This window comes from Polyergus mexicanus, unplaced genomic scaffold (genome assembly GCF_030449975.1).
Source record: "Polyergus mexicanus isolate NDT 795.1 unplaced genomic scaffold, iyPolMexi1.0 SCAF_8, whole genome shotgun sequence".
NCBI classification, from domain to species: Eukaryota; Metazoa; Arthropoda; class Insecta; order Hymenoptera; family Formicidae; genus Polyergus; species Polyergus mexicanus.
Window position 1 is genome coordinate 5,201,539 of NW_027223328.1, and position 18,551 is coordinate 5,220,089.

General features: G+C 38.0%; 2 protein-coding genes across 2 annotated transcripts; one reads left to right on the forward strand and one right to left on the reverse strand.

Moving 5' to 3' along the window:
* Nucleotides 1-1,724: 1,724 nt before the first annotated feature.
* LOC138935811 (uncharacterized) lies at nt 1,725-2,705 on the reverse strand. Its single transcript, XM_070300641.1, has one exon. It carries the CDS (start codon nt 2,703-2,705, stop codon nt 1,725-1,727), a length of 981 nt encoding a protein of 326 aa, XP_070156742.1.
* A 6,558-nt stretch (nt 2,706-9,263) lies between these two features.
* Nucleotides 9,264-12,773, forward strand: LOC138935812 (uncharacterized). Its single transcript, XM_070300642.1, has one exon. The coding sequence runs from the start codon at nt 9,264-9,266 to the stop codon at nt 12,771-12,773; it is 3,510 nt and encodes a 1,169-aa protein (XP_070156743.1).
* Nucleotides 12,774-18,551: the final 5,778 nt, after the last annotated feature.

Consider the following 18,551-nt stretch of genomic DNA (forward strand, 5'->3'; position numbering starts at 1 on the left):
CGTCGACGTATAGCGAGAAGAAATTTATTCCATAATTTTTGAAATTAAACGGATTTAATTTTCTATCCCCATTAAACGCTTTATTATTAACAAATCCGACTATTATCCTTTTCGGAAGTTAACCGAGTATTACGTTATCTAACGATTCACCCACAACACCACTATGAATCGTAAATGTTTTAACTTCGATTCTCATGAGCGGATATTTGGCTGTACTCAACATTCTAGCGTGCGCTAGTAACAATCCTGCGCTTATTTTCGCCCTTCTCACGAGTAAACTCGCATCCTGTATATGAATTTTCGACGTTGAACCGTTACTGTCCATAAAACAGAACGAATCTTTCGAACGAACGAGTCTCAAGCGTACTTCTACGCCGTTAATTAAAAATTTGTCTTGATTGAAAACGTCGCAATGGAGATGTCCTATAATCTATAAGATCTAGCGTCCGTTCGCCGTGAATGTAACGAGCGCGCCTCACGAGAGCGGAATTTGGCGATTTTGATTCCACCGGTTCGTCCATTTGACCGGGTGTATCCGCGTCCCATAGACAGGAGGTTAGATGGGAAGTTTTTGCAAGTGAAGAATAATTTAATAACGCCTCGATGTACGCGCGGTACGCGTAAGCGTTGTTTGGAGGCGACACGAGCTTTTGGTTGAAATACACGTCGATCTGATTGAACATGGAATGAAGTAAATGATTTACGGGGCCTATAGTGGGCGTGGCGGATGTGCCTGCAGTATGTCCCGACATTTCTACGCGTACGCGAAGACTTAACATGGTGTGCGTGAGATCTAAATATTCTTCTCCGTGACCCGGGATGACGAATTCTATCGGGGAATCGTCCGAGAGAAAAGTCACGGGTTTGTAATGAATCCATTGCGAACTCTCGATACTTGTTTGCGTGGGAGGTAAAGAAAAGAGATCGAGTTCGCTTTTTAAACACTCACTCGAATGTGTGTGAAGAAAGGACATGCTTATTTGCCACAATTTTTCTATCGCCGCTGTAATTCTAGCTGGTAGACGTGTTTAGAATATATACCGTTTAAGAAAATATGTCGGATACGGTGCGCTTTTTACCGGTTTTACGCCGTTTCGCGGATGTCTTAAGTCTTTTCACCGTTGTGCGATTTTTTTTTCTCTTATTGTTCGCTGTTTTTGTATTTGTTCTTTTTTTCCCTCGCGTCTTGCACTTTGACGAATTTTTCTTACGATTCTGACGGCGTCTACGTAATGTCGCAGATTTAACGATGCACGTGTTGAGCCCGCCGAAAGGAAACTGAGCTACATGTATTTTTGCATCCGACTTATTTTTTCTTTAGCTTTTCTCTTAAGATTGTCGCGCAATTCTTCGAATTGGTGCTTAGCCGCTACTTTAAACGGCATATTGTTTTCAACATCTTCGATTATATTAACACCGGCCCGTAAAGCTTCTTTCCCCACAGCCCGTACCCCTCTGGTTAAATAAGATAATACATGTCTGAACAGTCCTCCGAGAAAACTGCCAATACCGTGACCTCGTTGATAGAGAGATCTCACGAAAACTTGCGGAATTCCACCACCGCGACTGCCGCCGTTTTGTAACTCGTCGCAATACGTCGAATAATAATCCATTAATGATTAATTTTTTATCGCGCTCTCTAATTATTATTATTATTATTATTATTATTATTATTATTATTATTATTATTATTATTATTATTATTATTATTATTATTATGTTATCTACTCGATACGTCTAAAGTGCAATGTCACTGTCAGCGTTCCAAATTCGAATGGTATATTCTGTCCTAGTTGATCTCTTATATCTATCTCGATTGTGCGAAAAGACGTTTGACGCAGGGCAATGTATTGAGTGTGCGAGAAATGCTTTATTTGAGTAGACGCGAATGCGTAATCATTTCCAACATCGAGTGCGACTATTCGCAAAAGAGGAGATTGTACATCACCAGTAATATAGGGTTCGCAAATATCGCAATAGACAAAGAGCTTGTCAGGGATACCGCGCAACAAACTAGCTGGTTCGGCGGCTATTATTACGCGTTCGCCCGGAAATACGTAAAATGGTGATGTATAAATTTCAACATCATAAATCCAGGAAGGTAAAACGCCTGGTGTACCGGTATTATTTTCAATTTTACCATGCTTCTCGTCGTCATTCTGTATATTGAAGTCGGTTTCACTAAAAAGCCATAACGATAAACAATCCACAGCATTAACATTGAACTTATTGTGCGTATCGAAGCCGAGTATTCGACAAAATTTTTCGGAAAAGTTTACATAATGAATCATATCGCATTTCGCAATATCGCAGGAAAGTTTCATAATAATTTTGCGTCCGATAATAGCGCTAAATTGCCAAAGGATATGCGAACCCACGGATTTTGCTGAATAATTCACAGCTTCTATAAGATCGGGTATATTCAAGTAAATGCCCGAAGGTATTTCAGATTTCCTAGCGTTGATTTTCTTTTTTTGGGAACCTATCGTGCATTCTTGAATATTTATAAATCTTATGATTCCTTCTCCAGGGCGTATATGAAGAAAGCTAGTTGGAAATTGAATCTCCGTGAGCGCTACTTCCCAACGTCCTTGCAAGTCTATACGTTGAGGCAATTCAGTAGTGAAACATGTGGTTTTATTCTCCGGAAAAAAACGCATACTGCTATTACTAGGGAGAATCATATAAAATCCTTCCTCCCTCATTTTTGATTCAAAGATTTTAAACTCGAAGAGCGTCGCGTATTTTTGTGCGTAAAATATCGCCACATCCGTTCCTTGAGCGTTCTATTAAAGCGTTCCACTATAGCTGCTTTAATATCAGGATTACGTGCTACACGAAATCGAATATCTTTTTCGTTTAAGAAATTTTGTACTTGCTGAGCAATAAATTCTTTACCTTTGCCAGGTATACGGGTAGGCGTTCTTTGTTTCTCGAGAATATGCGTTGAAAGGCTTTTACCACGCAGGCAGCTGTTTTGTCGCGTAAAGGCTCTACCCAAGCGAATTTACTAAGCACATCGATAACCGTTAATAGATATGAATAACCGTCATTATAATTCTTGAGATTACGAATATCGATCAAATCAGCCTCCCATAAGTCATCGATATTTGTCACGTTATAATGTAAGCGTGGAAATTTTCGACGTACCGGACGATGTAACGTGTATGCGTCTTGCGATTTAAGCCAATCGATGACCTCGTTACGTGTGAAATTCGGTTTAGCGGCTCGCGATAAATTGGCCGTCGCCGAATAGCCGGCATAGTGCGAGGGACTGTAATACAATTTTTCGAGTTCCATTCGAGTTTGCTCCAGTCGAGCAATCCTTTTCTTTTCTTTGTCGGAGAATCTGCGTAGCTCGTTAATGTTTTGTCGCCTTCGTCCTCGTCGGCGGATACAAATAGCGTATCTCCTTCGGTTTCGCTCGTTTCGTCTACCTTACGGCTATACGACTTTGAACGCTCGGCCGAAGTTTTCGGAGTGGAACTTCCGCGCGGAACCGCGTTTTTAATACGATGAGATCGGGCGAACGTATATAATAAATCATTATTTCCTATGAGATTGGAAGGAGTGCCTATGTCGTGCAGTAATCGAGCAAACTGAATTCTTCCGGTTGCTTTAAATGTTTTTCTCTCGCGTATCGCGTCGTTTATAAGTTCCGCAATATTCGAACCGGTTATGACGGCGCCGTCTATAGTTACGAGTCCTCGTCTATCCCAGCTAATCTTAGATGTCGGAATATCAATCAAGTATTTTAATATTGCACGCGCTTTGTCACGATAAGATTTCGGTACACTACTGAGTATTTTTTTGATCATTTCAGCCGATTGCGCGCGTCTTTTCCCGAAACTACTACTACTATTACTAGCGCTCCCGTCACCGCGGTCGTTGCTAATTAAAGCTGACGTTTCCATAAATTCGTTATCGTCGACATCCAAATTCGTGTCTTCGTTCTGCTCGTCATTAATGTCCTCGTCGTTATCCTGCTCATCCTCGCGTAAGCGTTTTTTAGCTTCCCGAGCAAAGTGAAGATAGCGTTGGAGTACTTCCTTATACAATTTCCATCTTTTGTCCTCGTCGACAGGAGTCGTGAGGTTGAGAATACGCCACATCTCCGCATCGAGTCGCGATAAAGCTGTTCCCGGTGTTCGTACTGAATTATTATTATTATTTACATTTTCCGCATTTGATATTCCAGTATTTTTCTTCGACGAGTTATCAGTCATCGCAATAGATGTCATTTCCGGTTGCTGTTGCATTCGCTGCATTCTCTCAAGATTTTCGGTAGATATCAAAACCATTTTCTTAGCTCTCTCCATTGTTCAAAATACAGCTGATAACACTTTCCTTTTTTATTATCTTTCCTAGAATGTATGGGCTGTATAGGATTGTATTTTTCTTTTTCATTCACTGATAATCCGAGATAATATAGCCCCTAGTATAGGTCCGATAAGATAGGGTAAAAATCCACCTCGTTGTACTAACAATTTTCTTTTAGTCTTCCAATTACCTTGTTTTGCCGCAACACGCCGTAGGGCCGTTTTATGTTTGGCTAATCGCTTTTTATCGCTACAACGAAGCGGTACGTTACCTTTTAACGTATTGAAAATGCACTCTTGAATGCACTTTATGAGTTTATTGTCGGCGGCGCGTAAGAATGCTGTTCTTTGATTTTTTTTTCAAATGACACAAAGTTTTTAAAAGACATATGTTTCTCTCTCCGATAGACCGTCTAGCATGCTTTATTGCACTATTCGATGACGTCAGCTTTTTATCGGGATCTTCTTTTTTCACCATTACGCTGTAATTACACGACTGACAAGTTGCGAACAGGAATTTTACCCTTTATACGCCCCCACTTCTATTGTTCGATCTGCGCGGAATGTAAGCGTAATGCAGCGTATCGTTGGGAAAGATACACGTACGAAAACGATATTCGTCTGTAGTCGATTGTTTCAAGTCGAGCAATAAATACCCGTGAGGTCTCGATGTAGCATCATAGTAGGCTTCTTCCATAAATTTTGGATCATCGGGATATACCTGGCGCGCTAGATGACGTATTTGAGCGCGTGGATTTTTGAAAACTACTATGTAATTCGCGTTGAGAGATATGTCACGCTGTCCGCGACCTTGATGAAAGAGGTTTTGCGAGATGAGTATAACACTGAGATTTTTATGATGACTTCCTTTGGTAAACAGATCTACGATAGCGTCGCACGACGAAGATTCCCTCATAAGATCGTCGATTATTATTAATTTTGGCGAAAGCGCATCGTTGGAATAATCTTCCGGACGCAGTAACCCCTCGCGAAATTCGATGATATTTTTCTTCGATTTTATCATAGCATTATTATCGTAACCGGTTTTTTGTGTTCTTTTCTCTTCTTCTTCTTCTTTTTCGCGTCGCATTGTAAACGTTGATACACATCTTGCCACTCAGCGTAATAAAATAAAATTCTCTCGAATCGAACATCCGACATGGATAAATGACGAAGAAACGTTTTCACGAAAATTGTTTTTCCACATCCCGTAGGCCCGCAGACGATCGACGTCCAAGGATGTTTCCACCGTACATCCATTTTGCGAAATGAACGATTTGGCGTTTACGCGCGCTCTCATAAATAAAAAAGTAATCAGGAATATTTAATAACAATAACAAAAATACGTGTATCGAATATGTTTAATATGTAGATATATATTGAGAGTAATAAGCTTATCCGCGCTCCGGAAGGCCCACCACATGCTCGCGCTAGCGTTTTCCCGAGAGCGTACAAGCGGAAAGCACCGCGGGCGATTAGCTGATAAGTAGCCGCGGGAACGATGCTAATAAGCGTATTCGCGGGGACGCGCTCGCGTCAGCGTTTTTTGAGCACCGTTGCTTGCGAGCTTATAAGCGGTGCTCTGTGGACGCTTATGTTAGAAATAAGTTGCTCGTTTAGCGTTCAACTAACATTTGATATTATTTTTGATAGAATGTTCGCAAAGTAAAGAAGTAAAGGAAATATTAGAGAGGGGTAAAGGAAAAATATAGTCTGTGATTTTTAAGGTGGGAAAAATTTCATATTTATTGATAATAATTTTTTATTTTTATTTTTTATTTTTTATTTTTTATTTCTTATTTTTTATTTTTTATTTTTATAAAATTAACAATTACGATTTAAAATTATACGTACAATTTCATTAAAGCCGAGCGAAAGTAATTCTTCAAATACAATATTGAAATATACATCTAAAAAGGTTAAATCTCTTATTTGTGTTTGTACATTGCGTTCAATTTCTTGAAAACTAGCACTAACTATGAGTTTTATAATTTCACGATTTATGTAAGCCGATGGGAGTTTTAATTCTATCTCGTTCATTAAGTAATTAGCGCAGGTGTTGACGGCGTCGGTGATGGAAACTAGCTGTAACAATCGAGCATCCACACATCTTGTAATATTTTCCATGCCGAGAAAAGTTGCTTTCTGCATCACGATAGCGACACTGTGTGTTTTTCGTTTCTTCAAGGGCGGCTGCGCTTGCTCCTCCGTCTCTCCATTACGCGCGGATTGTTCCTCATTTTCCTTGTAAGCCACTATCACAGCCCTTGTCCCGTAAGCGGTGGTGAAGCCGATGGAAATATTATTGATGATAATCGGACTTGGTTTGGTTTTTTGATTCTCACTCAAGTACAGGCCCATCTGTTCCATGTTGAGTTGAAATTGCTGCCAGGTGTCGGTATCGAGACAAATTCCATCCGCATAATTGCCCATTAATTTAACAATTGGTGCGAAATAACCTTCGTTTGTTGCTTGCAATCCCACATGTAGCTTCTTAGTACACTATGAATTAAGACCATACGTTGTCGATAGTAATTAATAACGCTGTTCGTTTCTTCTATCAATATCGATCTTGTTGTCCGATTTGCTAATATCGCAAACGTGTGTAGATTTAATAAAATCGGTTAGATTCTTCTGATCACTGGAAACTTCTTTCGTGGCAGCCATTGTTATCACTTTCGAGTAAAACTGGGTGAATACTAGACACAACAACAACAAATTCTTGTATCGAAGCCGAAAGGAAGATTTTCGTACGAGCAAACTCAAATGAATAAGAATTCGCATCTTCTCGTGCTGTTTATATATCGAAATATAAAGAAAAGTGGGGGAAAAGTTTGCGCAGACAGTCAAATAACAGGAAAAATCATGATTTTTCACGTTCAAACTTGTTCATCACGCTAAAAATTACGTGAAAACACCTAGAAGCATCTAGAAATTAGATTCGTTACAAGGAAAAATTTTTCTCTAAACTTTTTCTCTAAATACAATTACAATATGTTACAAAGCGTAAATAAAAGCTTAGCAGCCGTATAATAAATTTTTATAGCTTATATTGTAAAGAGAAAAATGTTATAAAGGACGAATTTCTAATTCAAAGTCTTTACTTTGACACCTCTATAATAAAAACACCTAAGCAATAAAACTAAGTAAATAATGTAATAACGTAATAAAAAATAAAATATTTTTTTGTCTACTTTTTTCTTAAAAGAAATAAAAAACCGGGGATCTTTTTGTGGTCGGCGTTCTTTTGTTTTCTTTAAACTAATCTAACTACCTAGAAAGGAAAAATTTTAAATCTTTCAACGACGTTCCTTTTTGGAAAAAAGTGGGGATATGCATTTAAATAAATTCTCCGCGTCGAAGTAAAAAAGGTAATTTCGAGTTCGACATCATCCGAAGTAACGCGAGTCGTTCCGCGGAAAATAGCGATATCGTGTATTTCGTGAGTAAGTGACAAAAATGGCTGGACTTAAAAAGATATTAGGAAAGTGCATAATTATAGGCTCAAATTTGTCGCCTACGTCAAATAGTGAACGCTATTTATCAGCGTTATCGGATGAATCATCGGAAATAAATTACTTAGTTTTTCGGGCATTTGCGTGTGCTAGTTCGAATACTATACTCGCTGTGCTATATAGGCTAGGTTATTTTGGCAATTATGCCGAGTTGTTATATATCGTGGGTGAGATAATAGAAATGCGCGAGGCATTTGACCACGAGGAGGAGGATGCAGACGGTCTTATAGCCTTCCTGCTATCAAACCATCGAGGAAACCGCTTAAACGGTAAGCAAAATGTTTATATTTATATTGTAGAAATGTAATGTAATCGAATACGATAGACAGTGTTTAATCAAAATTTTCAAAATCATAATTTGTAGATCGAAACACGACTGCGACTGATGAGCGACAGACTCCCTCTCAGCTTTGAAAACGTCCGGCTGAAGAAGAGCTCGAAACAGAGCCTTCGAGTAAGTTTCGCATAAAAATAAAATAAAAATATTAATCTTTATACAAATTTTATATTCAATATTGATAAAATATTAAATTTTAGGAAAAGCACGTTCCGATGAAAACGACAGCGAAGCTGATATCATGGCATCACCAGGTGAGATACAAAATTTTGAAAAGAATAAAAATAGCGTAGATGTAATTTTTATTTTATTTATAATTAAATTTTTCTTTTGTTTCGACAGTGCAGAGAGGCGGTGGTGGCCAAAATGAAGAAGTGACTCCTGAAAAACGAGTAACGCAACTCTGTAATAACGAGAAAGTAACTGATGAGGATGAGAATGAAGAGGAAGTCGTCGGCGAAGAACTGTAATCCCTCGTCGGAGACAGAAGATGGTGAAGAGGAGCCGGGGGTGGAAGAGGAGCAACAACGTTATGGGGTCGGCAATATTAATTTTAATTACGTAGATTTATTGACGGAAAATATGCAGCAATTTAGGAGGTTCGGCATAATCGGGAGAGAAGTGAGTTTCGCGATACGATCGATACGCGAAGGTTCGAATATTTATCACGCATTAGAAAATGCGTTTCGTGAAATTCACGCGTATGCGTTAAATTTATGCGAACCGGGAGATTATGTGGGAATGTCTTTCCATTCGGCGAATTTATCTCAGGGCCCTGCTGGATTATCCTTTCGTCCGGCTAGAGACATATCGTATGAGGATATCTGGAAACTCGTGAGTTCAGTAGCGCAGAGTGCTGGGGGGCTCGATATCGCGGAACACTTTAACATTCGTGTTTTTAATGTCACGGTTCCTTCGGGTCGCGGACATGTTAAATTAACAAACGAAGACATTGTGAAGCGCTAAATAGTAACAATAAATATTTCCGACAATTTATGTTTTCCGCGCGCTCTCGTAGTAGCGCGAATTTACTGCGAACGCGGTAACTTACGTACGGGTGAGTTACATGAAAAATGGACTAATATAAGGCACATGCATTCCCCGCTTCAACGTGAGTTCGCATTACAATTAACTAAGAACGCTGGTGTTACGATAACTGAAGAGAGATGTGGAATTCCGGAAATCGAACGCTTTCAACGATATCTCGCAGTTGATAATATCACAATTGTAGTTTATAATTTCAGTACTTTCGGGCGCAGTAAGAAACCGATGTACGACGGAATCGCGCTACTTGCTACTCTCGACCGTGAACCCTCGTTACGCTTAAATATAATGTATTATGAGCGTTTACGTCATTATAACCCTATTGTAAATTTAAATGCCGCCGCGGGTTGTAGGAATTATTGCGAGCCGTGTAATATAGGTTATCGGAACGATAAAACGGGCCATCGCTGTCCAAATAAATGCCCGCGATGTTTCACTGTGCCGCCGTGTAAGCAGTCCGAAAGTATAAAATGCAACGCGTGTAATCGGGCATTTTTCGGTAAGAAGTGTTTCGAGCGTCATCGCAGCGTAAAATCGTACGACGGTAAATCATCTGAAAGTATCTGCAATGTCGTGCGATTTTGCGACGGATGCGGTCGCATCGTTAAATTTGGGGCGAGACACGAATGCGGTGTTTCGTACTGCAAATTATGCCGTTCACCAAAGCCTGAGAATCATTTGTGCTACATGCAACCTCTTCTACGTGATAATGGTTCCTCTACCGCACCGTCGTCTTCATCATCGGCAATGGCTCCAGCGATGACAGTTATGCGAAGCACAGAAGAGAGCACAGAATTTGACGGTCAAGTGGCAAACGATTGTGCATATACGAGCAAAAAAGAGCGTGTAGCATTCGTATTTTACGATTTTGAAACGCGACAAGACGAGTCACTCGAAGATACGTCGAACGTAAAGAAACACGTTCCCACTCTTTGCGTGGCGCAACAAATTTGCGAAGCGTGCGCGAAAGAAAATAATTTGTCCGCGAGGTGCCGATGGTGCGGGGTGCGAGAGTTCGTATTTCGTCATGATCCTGTGAAACAATTCGTCGATTTTGCAACGCGTACGACAAAATACTTCAAGCAGATCATTTGCATAGCACATAATGCGAAAGCGTTCGACGCGCAATTTATTTTAAAGTATATTGTTGAAAATCGTAATAACTTAGAACCTAAATTAATATTAAACGGTACAAAAATCGTGGTGTTAATGGTAGGACATACGAAATTCATCGACAGTGTTAATTATATGCCGATGCGCTTATCCGAGTTACCGAAGGCTTTCAGATTACAGGATACGTCGGATAAAGGCATTTTCCCGCATTTGTTTAACACTGTCGAAAATCAGTCATATGTCGGCCCCTTGCCTGACGCGCATTATTATTCTCCTGAGACAATGAAATCGGAAGAGCGCCAACGCTTTCTTGTATGGCATGCTGATATGCGACAAAAAAACAACGTGTTCGATTTCCAACGTGAGATCATTCGCTATTGTCGTACCGACGTTGATATTCTTCGACAAGCATGTATGGCGTTCAGAAAAATTTTTATTGATCGTGGAAATGTATGTCCGTTCGAGGAATGCACGACAATTGCTTCGACGTGCATGACTGTTTTTCGGAAAAACTTTTTGCAACAAAATACGATAGGCGTCATTCCAACTGGCGGATACAGAAAAGCAACCAATCATTTCCGTAAAGCTCTGCAGTGGTTGATATGGAAGGAACGCGAGCTCGCACATTCTATAAACCACGCAGGGCGCTCGCGCGAATATCGTACAACCGACGGCACGCTCGTCGATGGATATTACGAAACGCCTGATACAGAGACGCCTCAACGTCATGTACTACAATTTCACGGATGTTTTTGGCACGGATGCCCGTCTTGCTTTCCTATGAATCGCGATAGACCACTTTCTACATCGGATTGCAAGGATACGATTGACTCACATTACGAGCGAACTCTCGCAATCTCGTGGAGACTTCGACAACGGAAATACTTTGTGATAGAAAAGTGGGAGTGCTCTTTCGATCGCGATATGCGAGATAGTCGCGAAATGCGTGAATATCTCGAGAACCATCCGATGGTGGAAACGCCTCCGCTCGATCCGCGCGATGCATTTTTCGGTGGACGCACGGGGAATATTGTGACGCGCTATGAGGTTACAGGTATGGAAAAAATACGATACGTGGACGTATGCTTCTTATACCCATATGTTTTGAAAACAGGTGCTTTCCCGATCGGTCATCCTGATATTTATGTCGGTGAGGAATGTTCCGCATTAATCGGGAGGGCACCGAATTATAATTTTAATACGATCGAAGGTCTCATACGGTGCAAAGTACTTCCACCGCGTGATTTATTTCATCCTATACTCCCATATCGCGCGCAGGGAAAATTGCTTTTTACATTATGTCGCAGTTGCTGTGAAACATTGTCACAATCGGCCTGTACGCACAACAATGCTAAGGAACGCGAATTCGAGGGTACGTGGGTGACCTGCGAATTACGCAAGGCCGTCGAAAAGGGCTATCACGTGACGGCTGTAAGTGAGATTTGGCAATATAAAGTTAGTCAATTCGATCATACGGCCCGTCAAGGTGGATTGTTCGCCGATATAAATACATTTTTGCAACTTAAACAAGAAGCCAGCGGGTGGCCGAGCGAATGCGGGGAAAACGACGACGATGCTAAAGAAAGATATCTGCGGGAGTATGACAAAACCGAAGGTATCGTTCTTGATAAACGTAACGTCGCGCGGAATCCCGGTTCACGTTCTGTCGCGAAACTGTGCTTAAATTCTTTTTGGGGCAAATTTGGTCAGCGCTCCAATTTACCTAATACCGAGGTCGTGAGAACGCCGCAACGTTTTATAGCCTTGCTGACAAGTGCCGAGCATGAAATAACCGACATATTACCCGTAAACGATGAGGTAATATATGCTTCATGGCGATTGCGACAAGAAGCTGTTGTTTCCTCCCCGCTGACTAATGTCGTGATAGCAGCGTATATGACGGCACAAGCTCGTTTAACGTTATATTCTTATTTAGAGCGATTAGATCGTCGCGTTTTGTATTATGATACGGATTCATGTATTTATGTGAGCAGCGGTGACCCGAACGAGTATAAACCGCGTACGGGAAATTTTCTAGGCGATATGACCGATGAACTCGAGAGCTACGGGAGCGGCAGCTATATCGAGGCGTTCGTGTCCGGTGGTCCGAAATTTTATGCATATGTTGTACGCACACCAGACGGTCGAACGCACGAGTCATGTAAAGTTAAAGGCATAACCCTAAATTACGAAAATTCGCGGTTAGTCAATTTTAATAGTATTAGGAATTTATTGCTAAATAAAGAGAGAGTACGAGAAAATGAAGAGAACGAAAAAGAATTGCCTGGAACTTCGATAAATCTACGTTTTAGAGCAATTTGTCGCACCGCGTTTCATGAGATCGTAACACGGGACGAAACTAAAGTATGTGAGCCTGTATTACTAAAACGTAGGTTTATTGATAGTCATTGTTCGTTACCATACGGATATATAATAGAACGTTAATTTTTCTCGGCTCTCGTTTTTATCGATGTATATAGCAGCGAATTTGCATATTTTCCGTCACATAAGAAATTTTGTACATTGCGAAATTATTATTTACATTTAAACATAAGTATAATATTTAATAAAAAATTTTTATTTTAAATCGCTTATATAAAAACATTTACTATTTTCCTATCCTTTCTCTCCTCGTCTAAGTGACGTCATAAAGCTCTAAAACCATCGTAATCGCTACCTGCACAGACTTGCTTTTTATGACCTCTTCTATTCTCGTGACGTCTCCATTCTCGGTGGCCGCCATCTTGCCGATTCTTACACACGTGTTATTTTGCCGCGTTTATCCCTCTCACTCAGAAACATGCTCTTCATCCAATCAAACTGCCGGCAACTATAAGGAAGCCAATCAGAGCGTAGGGCCCCCTATGCCGGAGGGCTACTCTCTACAAATACTACATCTAATCCTTATTCTAATAAGATTTCAGCTAGCCCAGCATACTAGGACCCAGGTTCGAGCCCGAGCATGTTCACGCGACCGATAAAAAAATAAAAAAAAATATAAAAATATAAAAAAATAAAAAAATTTAAAAGGAAAATTGCCTCGTAGACGTCCACGAGTCTCCTCCACTCTTTTTTTTCCACAGACACCCTTAGGGGGGAGGGCCCCAGACAGCCACACAGCAGGGGGTCGGCGCCAGTGGCCGAGGAGTGGGGGTTTGTTGTGTCTCGCTATAGTTGCCCCTATACTACTATCGCAAAAACCGAGTTTATTAATAATGTTTCATGGACTAACATCAAATCATTTTTACAATCAATATTTACCGACGCTCCTACTAAAGTTATTATTTATCACGGATTAATTAAATATCTACCGCAAGACTTACGTTCAGTTATAATCAGTGAAATGCATTGCTTACGGGAGGACACCGAGGAGTCACAAAAACTTATAACCGTATAAAGTATAATTATTACAGGGAAAACTTAAAAGCAGATGTTCAACGGTATATACAGTAACATTTGCAATGTCAATTAAAAAACTTGTTCGAGTAAAAACCAAATAATCCATGATAACTACAAATACATCAGGATATTTTTTTGCTAAAGGAGCTATGTATATCGTAGGCCCTTCACTTAAAACCGAAAGAGGAAACAAATATATTCAAACATTACAAGATCAATTAACTAAATTTTGCATGGGAATACCATTACCGAATCAAACTTCCGAAACTATCGCAGAAGCTTACGTAGATCGATTTATTTGCGTACTTGGAGCACCAAAAGCAATATTAACGGATCAAGGCAGAAATTTCCTTAGCGATCTAATAAAGAAAATTGCGAAATTATTTAAAATTTGCAAATTTTGCACAACAGCCTTCCGTTCTCAATTAAACGGCTCATTAGAAAGATCACATCACGCATTAGGCAAATATTTAAAACAATACGCGAATGAACAAAAACAATGGGATGAACTTTGACCTCATTTGAAAGATAATTTAATTCTCTTCAACTTTTCTTTCGATACTTTCTGTTGAAAGACGCATATTTTCCCTGATATTTGTAAAAATGTAAATAATATGTGATTTCAGACGTTCTCGGGCGCTATCTTTTTAAGGAAGCATTTTTCGACTTATGATTATAGAAAACTTTTTGTTAGGTAGTAAATTAATTTTCAAATGAGATCAGAATGATTGTAGTTCGCCCCATAGGATTTGAAATAAACCAGTTAATACCAATTTCAAATGTAACAAAAGGTTTTTTTCGGCTTTTGACGATAACACCAGAACATGTAGAAGGAACTACATGAACATTGACCTCATTTGAAAGATAATTTAATTTTCTACAACTTTTGCTTCGGCACTTTTATTTAAAAGACGCATACTTTCTCTGATATTTGTAAAAATGTAAAAATTAATAATGATTTCAAAGGTTATTGTGCCCTAATTTTTTAAGGAAGCATTTGTGGACCCATGTACATGTCATTTTGTTCGGCATCAAATTATCCATTAAATGAGAACAAAATGATTGTAATTCGCCTCGTTGGTTTTGAAATATACAAATTAATAACCTATTTCAAATGCATCGAAAGTGTTTTTTTGGTTTTTGGCCATTATTCCAAAACCTGTGGAAGGAACTGTTATAACTTTGATCTCATTTGAAAGAGAATTTAATTCTCTACAATCGTTGTTTCGGTATTTTATGTTAAAACACGCATACTTTCCCCGATATTTGTAAAAATGAAAAAATTAATAGTGATTTCGAAGGTTATTGTGCCCTAATTTTTTAAGAAAGCATTTGTGGACCCACGTATATGTCATTTTGTTCGGTATTGATTTATCTTTCAAATGAGATCAAAATAATTGTAGTTCGCGGCATATGTTTTGAAATATACAAGTTAATAACCAATTTCAAATGAATCGAAAGTGGTTTTCGGCTTTTGGCGATTATTCCAAAACCTGTAGAAGGAACTGTTATAACTCTGATCTCATTTGAAAGAGAATTTAATTCTCTACAACTTTTATTTCAGTACTTTTGGTTGAAAGACGCATACCTTCACTGATATTTGTAAAAATGTAATAAATAATCGTGATTTCAGAGGTTTTGAGACGCTAACTTTTTAAGGAAGCGTTTCTGGACCCATGTACATAGAACGAATTGTTCGTTATCAAATTATCTTTCAAATGAGATCAAAATGATTGTAGTTTGCCCCGTAGGTTTTGAAATACACCAATTATTAACCAATTTCAAATGCATCGAAAGTGTTTTTTCGGCTTTCGGCGGTTTTTTCAAAACCTGTCGAAAGAACTATTATATCTTTGATCTCATTTAAAAGAGAATTTAATTCTCTACAATCGTTGTTTGGGTATTTTATGTTAAAACATGCATACTTTCCCTGATATTTGTAAAAATGTAATAAATAATCGTGATTTCAGAGGTTTTTGGGCGCTAACTTGTTAAGGAAGCATTTGTGGAACTATGTACATAAGACATTTTGTTCGGTATTGACTTATCTTTCAAATGAGATCAAAATGATTGTAGTTCGCGCCATATGTTTTGAAATATACAAGTTAATAACTAATTTCAAATGAATCGAAAGTGTATTTTCGGCTTTTGGCGGTTGTTCCAAAACCTGTGGGAGGAACTGTTATAACTTTGATCTCATTTGAAAGAGAATTTAATTCTCTACAATCGTTGTTTCGGTATTTTATGTTAAAACACGCATACTTTCCCCGATATTTGTAAAAATGAAAAAATTAATAGTGATTTCGAAGGTTATTGTGCCCTAATTTTTTAAGAAAGCATTTGTGGACCCACGTATATGTCATTTTGTTCGGTATTGATTTATCTTTCAAATGAGATCAAAATAATTGTAGTTCGCGGCATATGTTTTGAAATATACAAGTTAATAACCAATTTCAAATGAATCGAAAGTGTTTTTCGGCTTTTGGCGATTATTCCAAAACCTGTAGAAGGAACTGTTATAACTCTGATCTCATTTGAAAGAGAATTTAATTCTCTACAACTTTTATTTCAGTACTTTTGGTTGAAAGACGCATACCTTCACTGATATTTGTAAAAATGTAATAAATAATCGTGATTTCAGAGGTTTTGAGACGCTAACTTTTTAAGGAAGCGTTTCTGGACCCATGTACATAGAACGAATTGTTCGTTATCAAATTATCTTTCAAATGAGATCAAAATGATTGTAGTTTGCCCCGTAGGTTTTGAAATACACCAATTATTAACCAATTTCAAATGTATCGAAAGTGTTTTTTCGGCTTTCGGCGGTTTTTTCAAAACCTGTCGAAAGAACTATTATATCTTTGATCTCATTTAAAAGAGAATTTAATTCTCTACAATCGTTGTTTGGGTATTTTATGTTAAAACATGCATACTTTCCCTGATATTTGTAAAAATGTAATAAATAATCGTGATTTCAGAGGTTTTTGGGCGCTAACCTGTTAAGGAAGCATTTGTGGAACTATGTACATAAGACATTTTGTTCGGTATTGGCTTATCTTTCAAATGAGATCAAAATGATTGTAGTTCGTGCCATATGTTTTGAAATATACAAGTTAATAACCAATTTCAAATGAATCGAAAGTGTTTTTTCGGCTTTTGGCGGTTATTCCAAAACCTGTGGAAGAAACTATTATATCTTTGATCTCATTTAAAAGAGAATTTAATTCTCTACAATCGTTGTTTCGGTATTTTATGTTAAAACAAGCATACTTTCCCTGATATTTGTAAAAATGTAAAAATTAATAGTGATTTTAAAGGTTATTGTGCCCTAATTTTTTAAGGAAGCATTTGTGGACCCATGTATATGTCATTTTGTTCGGCATCAAATTATCTTTCATATGAGATCAAAATGATTGTAGTTCGCGCCATATGTTTTGTGATATACAAGTTTATAACTAATTTCAAATGAATCGAAAGTGTTTTTTCGGCTTTTGGCGGTTTTTCCAAAACCTGTAGAAGAAACTGTTATTTAAAAGAGAATTTAATTCTCTACAATCGTTGTTTCGGTATTTTATGTGAAAACATGCATACTTTCCCTGATATTTGTAAAAATGTAATAAATAATCGTGATTTCATAGGTTTTTGGGCGCTAACCTGTTAAGGAAGTATTTGTGGAACTATGTACATAAGACATTTTGTTCGGTATTGACTTATCTTTCAAATGAGATCAAAATGATTGTAGTTCGCGCCATATGTTTTGAAATATACAAGTTAATAACTAATTTCAAATGAATCGAAAGTGTATTTTCGGCTTTTGGCGGTTGTTCCAAAACCTGTGGAAGGAACTGTTATAACTTTGATCTCATTTGAAAGAGAATTTAATTCTCTACAATCGTTGTTTCGGTATTTTATGTTAAAACACGCATACTTTCCCCGATATTTGTAAAAATGAAAAAATTAATAGTGATTTCGAAGGTTATTGTGCCCTAATTTTTTAAGAAAGCATTTGTGGACCCACGTATATGTCATTTTGTTCGGTATTGATTTATCTTTCAAATGAGATCAAAATAATTGTAGTTCGCGGCATATGTTTTGAAATATACAAGTTAATAACCAATTTCAAATGAATCGAAAGTGTTTTTCGGCTTTTGGCGATTATTCCAAAATCTGTAGAAGGAACTGTTATAACTCTGATCTCATTTGAAAGAGAATTTAATTCTCTACAATTTTTATTTCAGTACTTTTGGTTGAAAGACGCATACCTTCAATGATATTTGTAAAAATGTAATAAATAATCGTGATTTCAGAGGTTTTGAGACGCTAACTTTTTAAGTAAGCGTTTCTGGACCCATGTACATAGAACGAATTGTTCGTTATCAAATTATCTTTCAAATGAGATCAAAATGATTGTAGTTTGCCCCGTAGGTTTTGAAATACACCAATTATTAACCAATTTCAAATGCATCGAAAGTGTTTTTTCGGCTTTCGGCGGTTTTTTCAAAACCTGTCGAAAGAACTATTATATCTTTGATCTCATTTAAAAGAGAATTTAATTCTCTACAATCGTTGTTTGGGTATTTTATGTTAAAACATGCATACTTTCCCTGATATTTGTAAAAATGTAATAAATAATCGTGATTTCAGAGGTTTTTGGGCGCTAACTTGTTAAGGAAGCATTTGTGGAACTATGTACATAAGACATTTTGTTCGGTATTGACTTATCTTTCAAATGAGATCAAAATGATTGTAGTTCGCGCCATATGTTTTGAAATATACAAGTTAATAACTAATTTCAAATGAATCGAAAGTGTATTTTCGGCTTTT

Coding starts and splice junctions, on each gene's coding strand:
- LOC138935812 (XM_070300642.1), top strand. CDS start 9,264: ATGCATTCCCCGCTTCAACGTGAGTTCGCATTACAATTAACTAAGAAC.
- LOC138935811 (XM_070300641.1), bottom strand. CDS start 2,705: ATGAGGGAGGAAGGATTTTATATGATTCTCCCTAGTAATAGCAGTATG.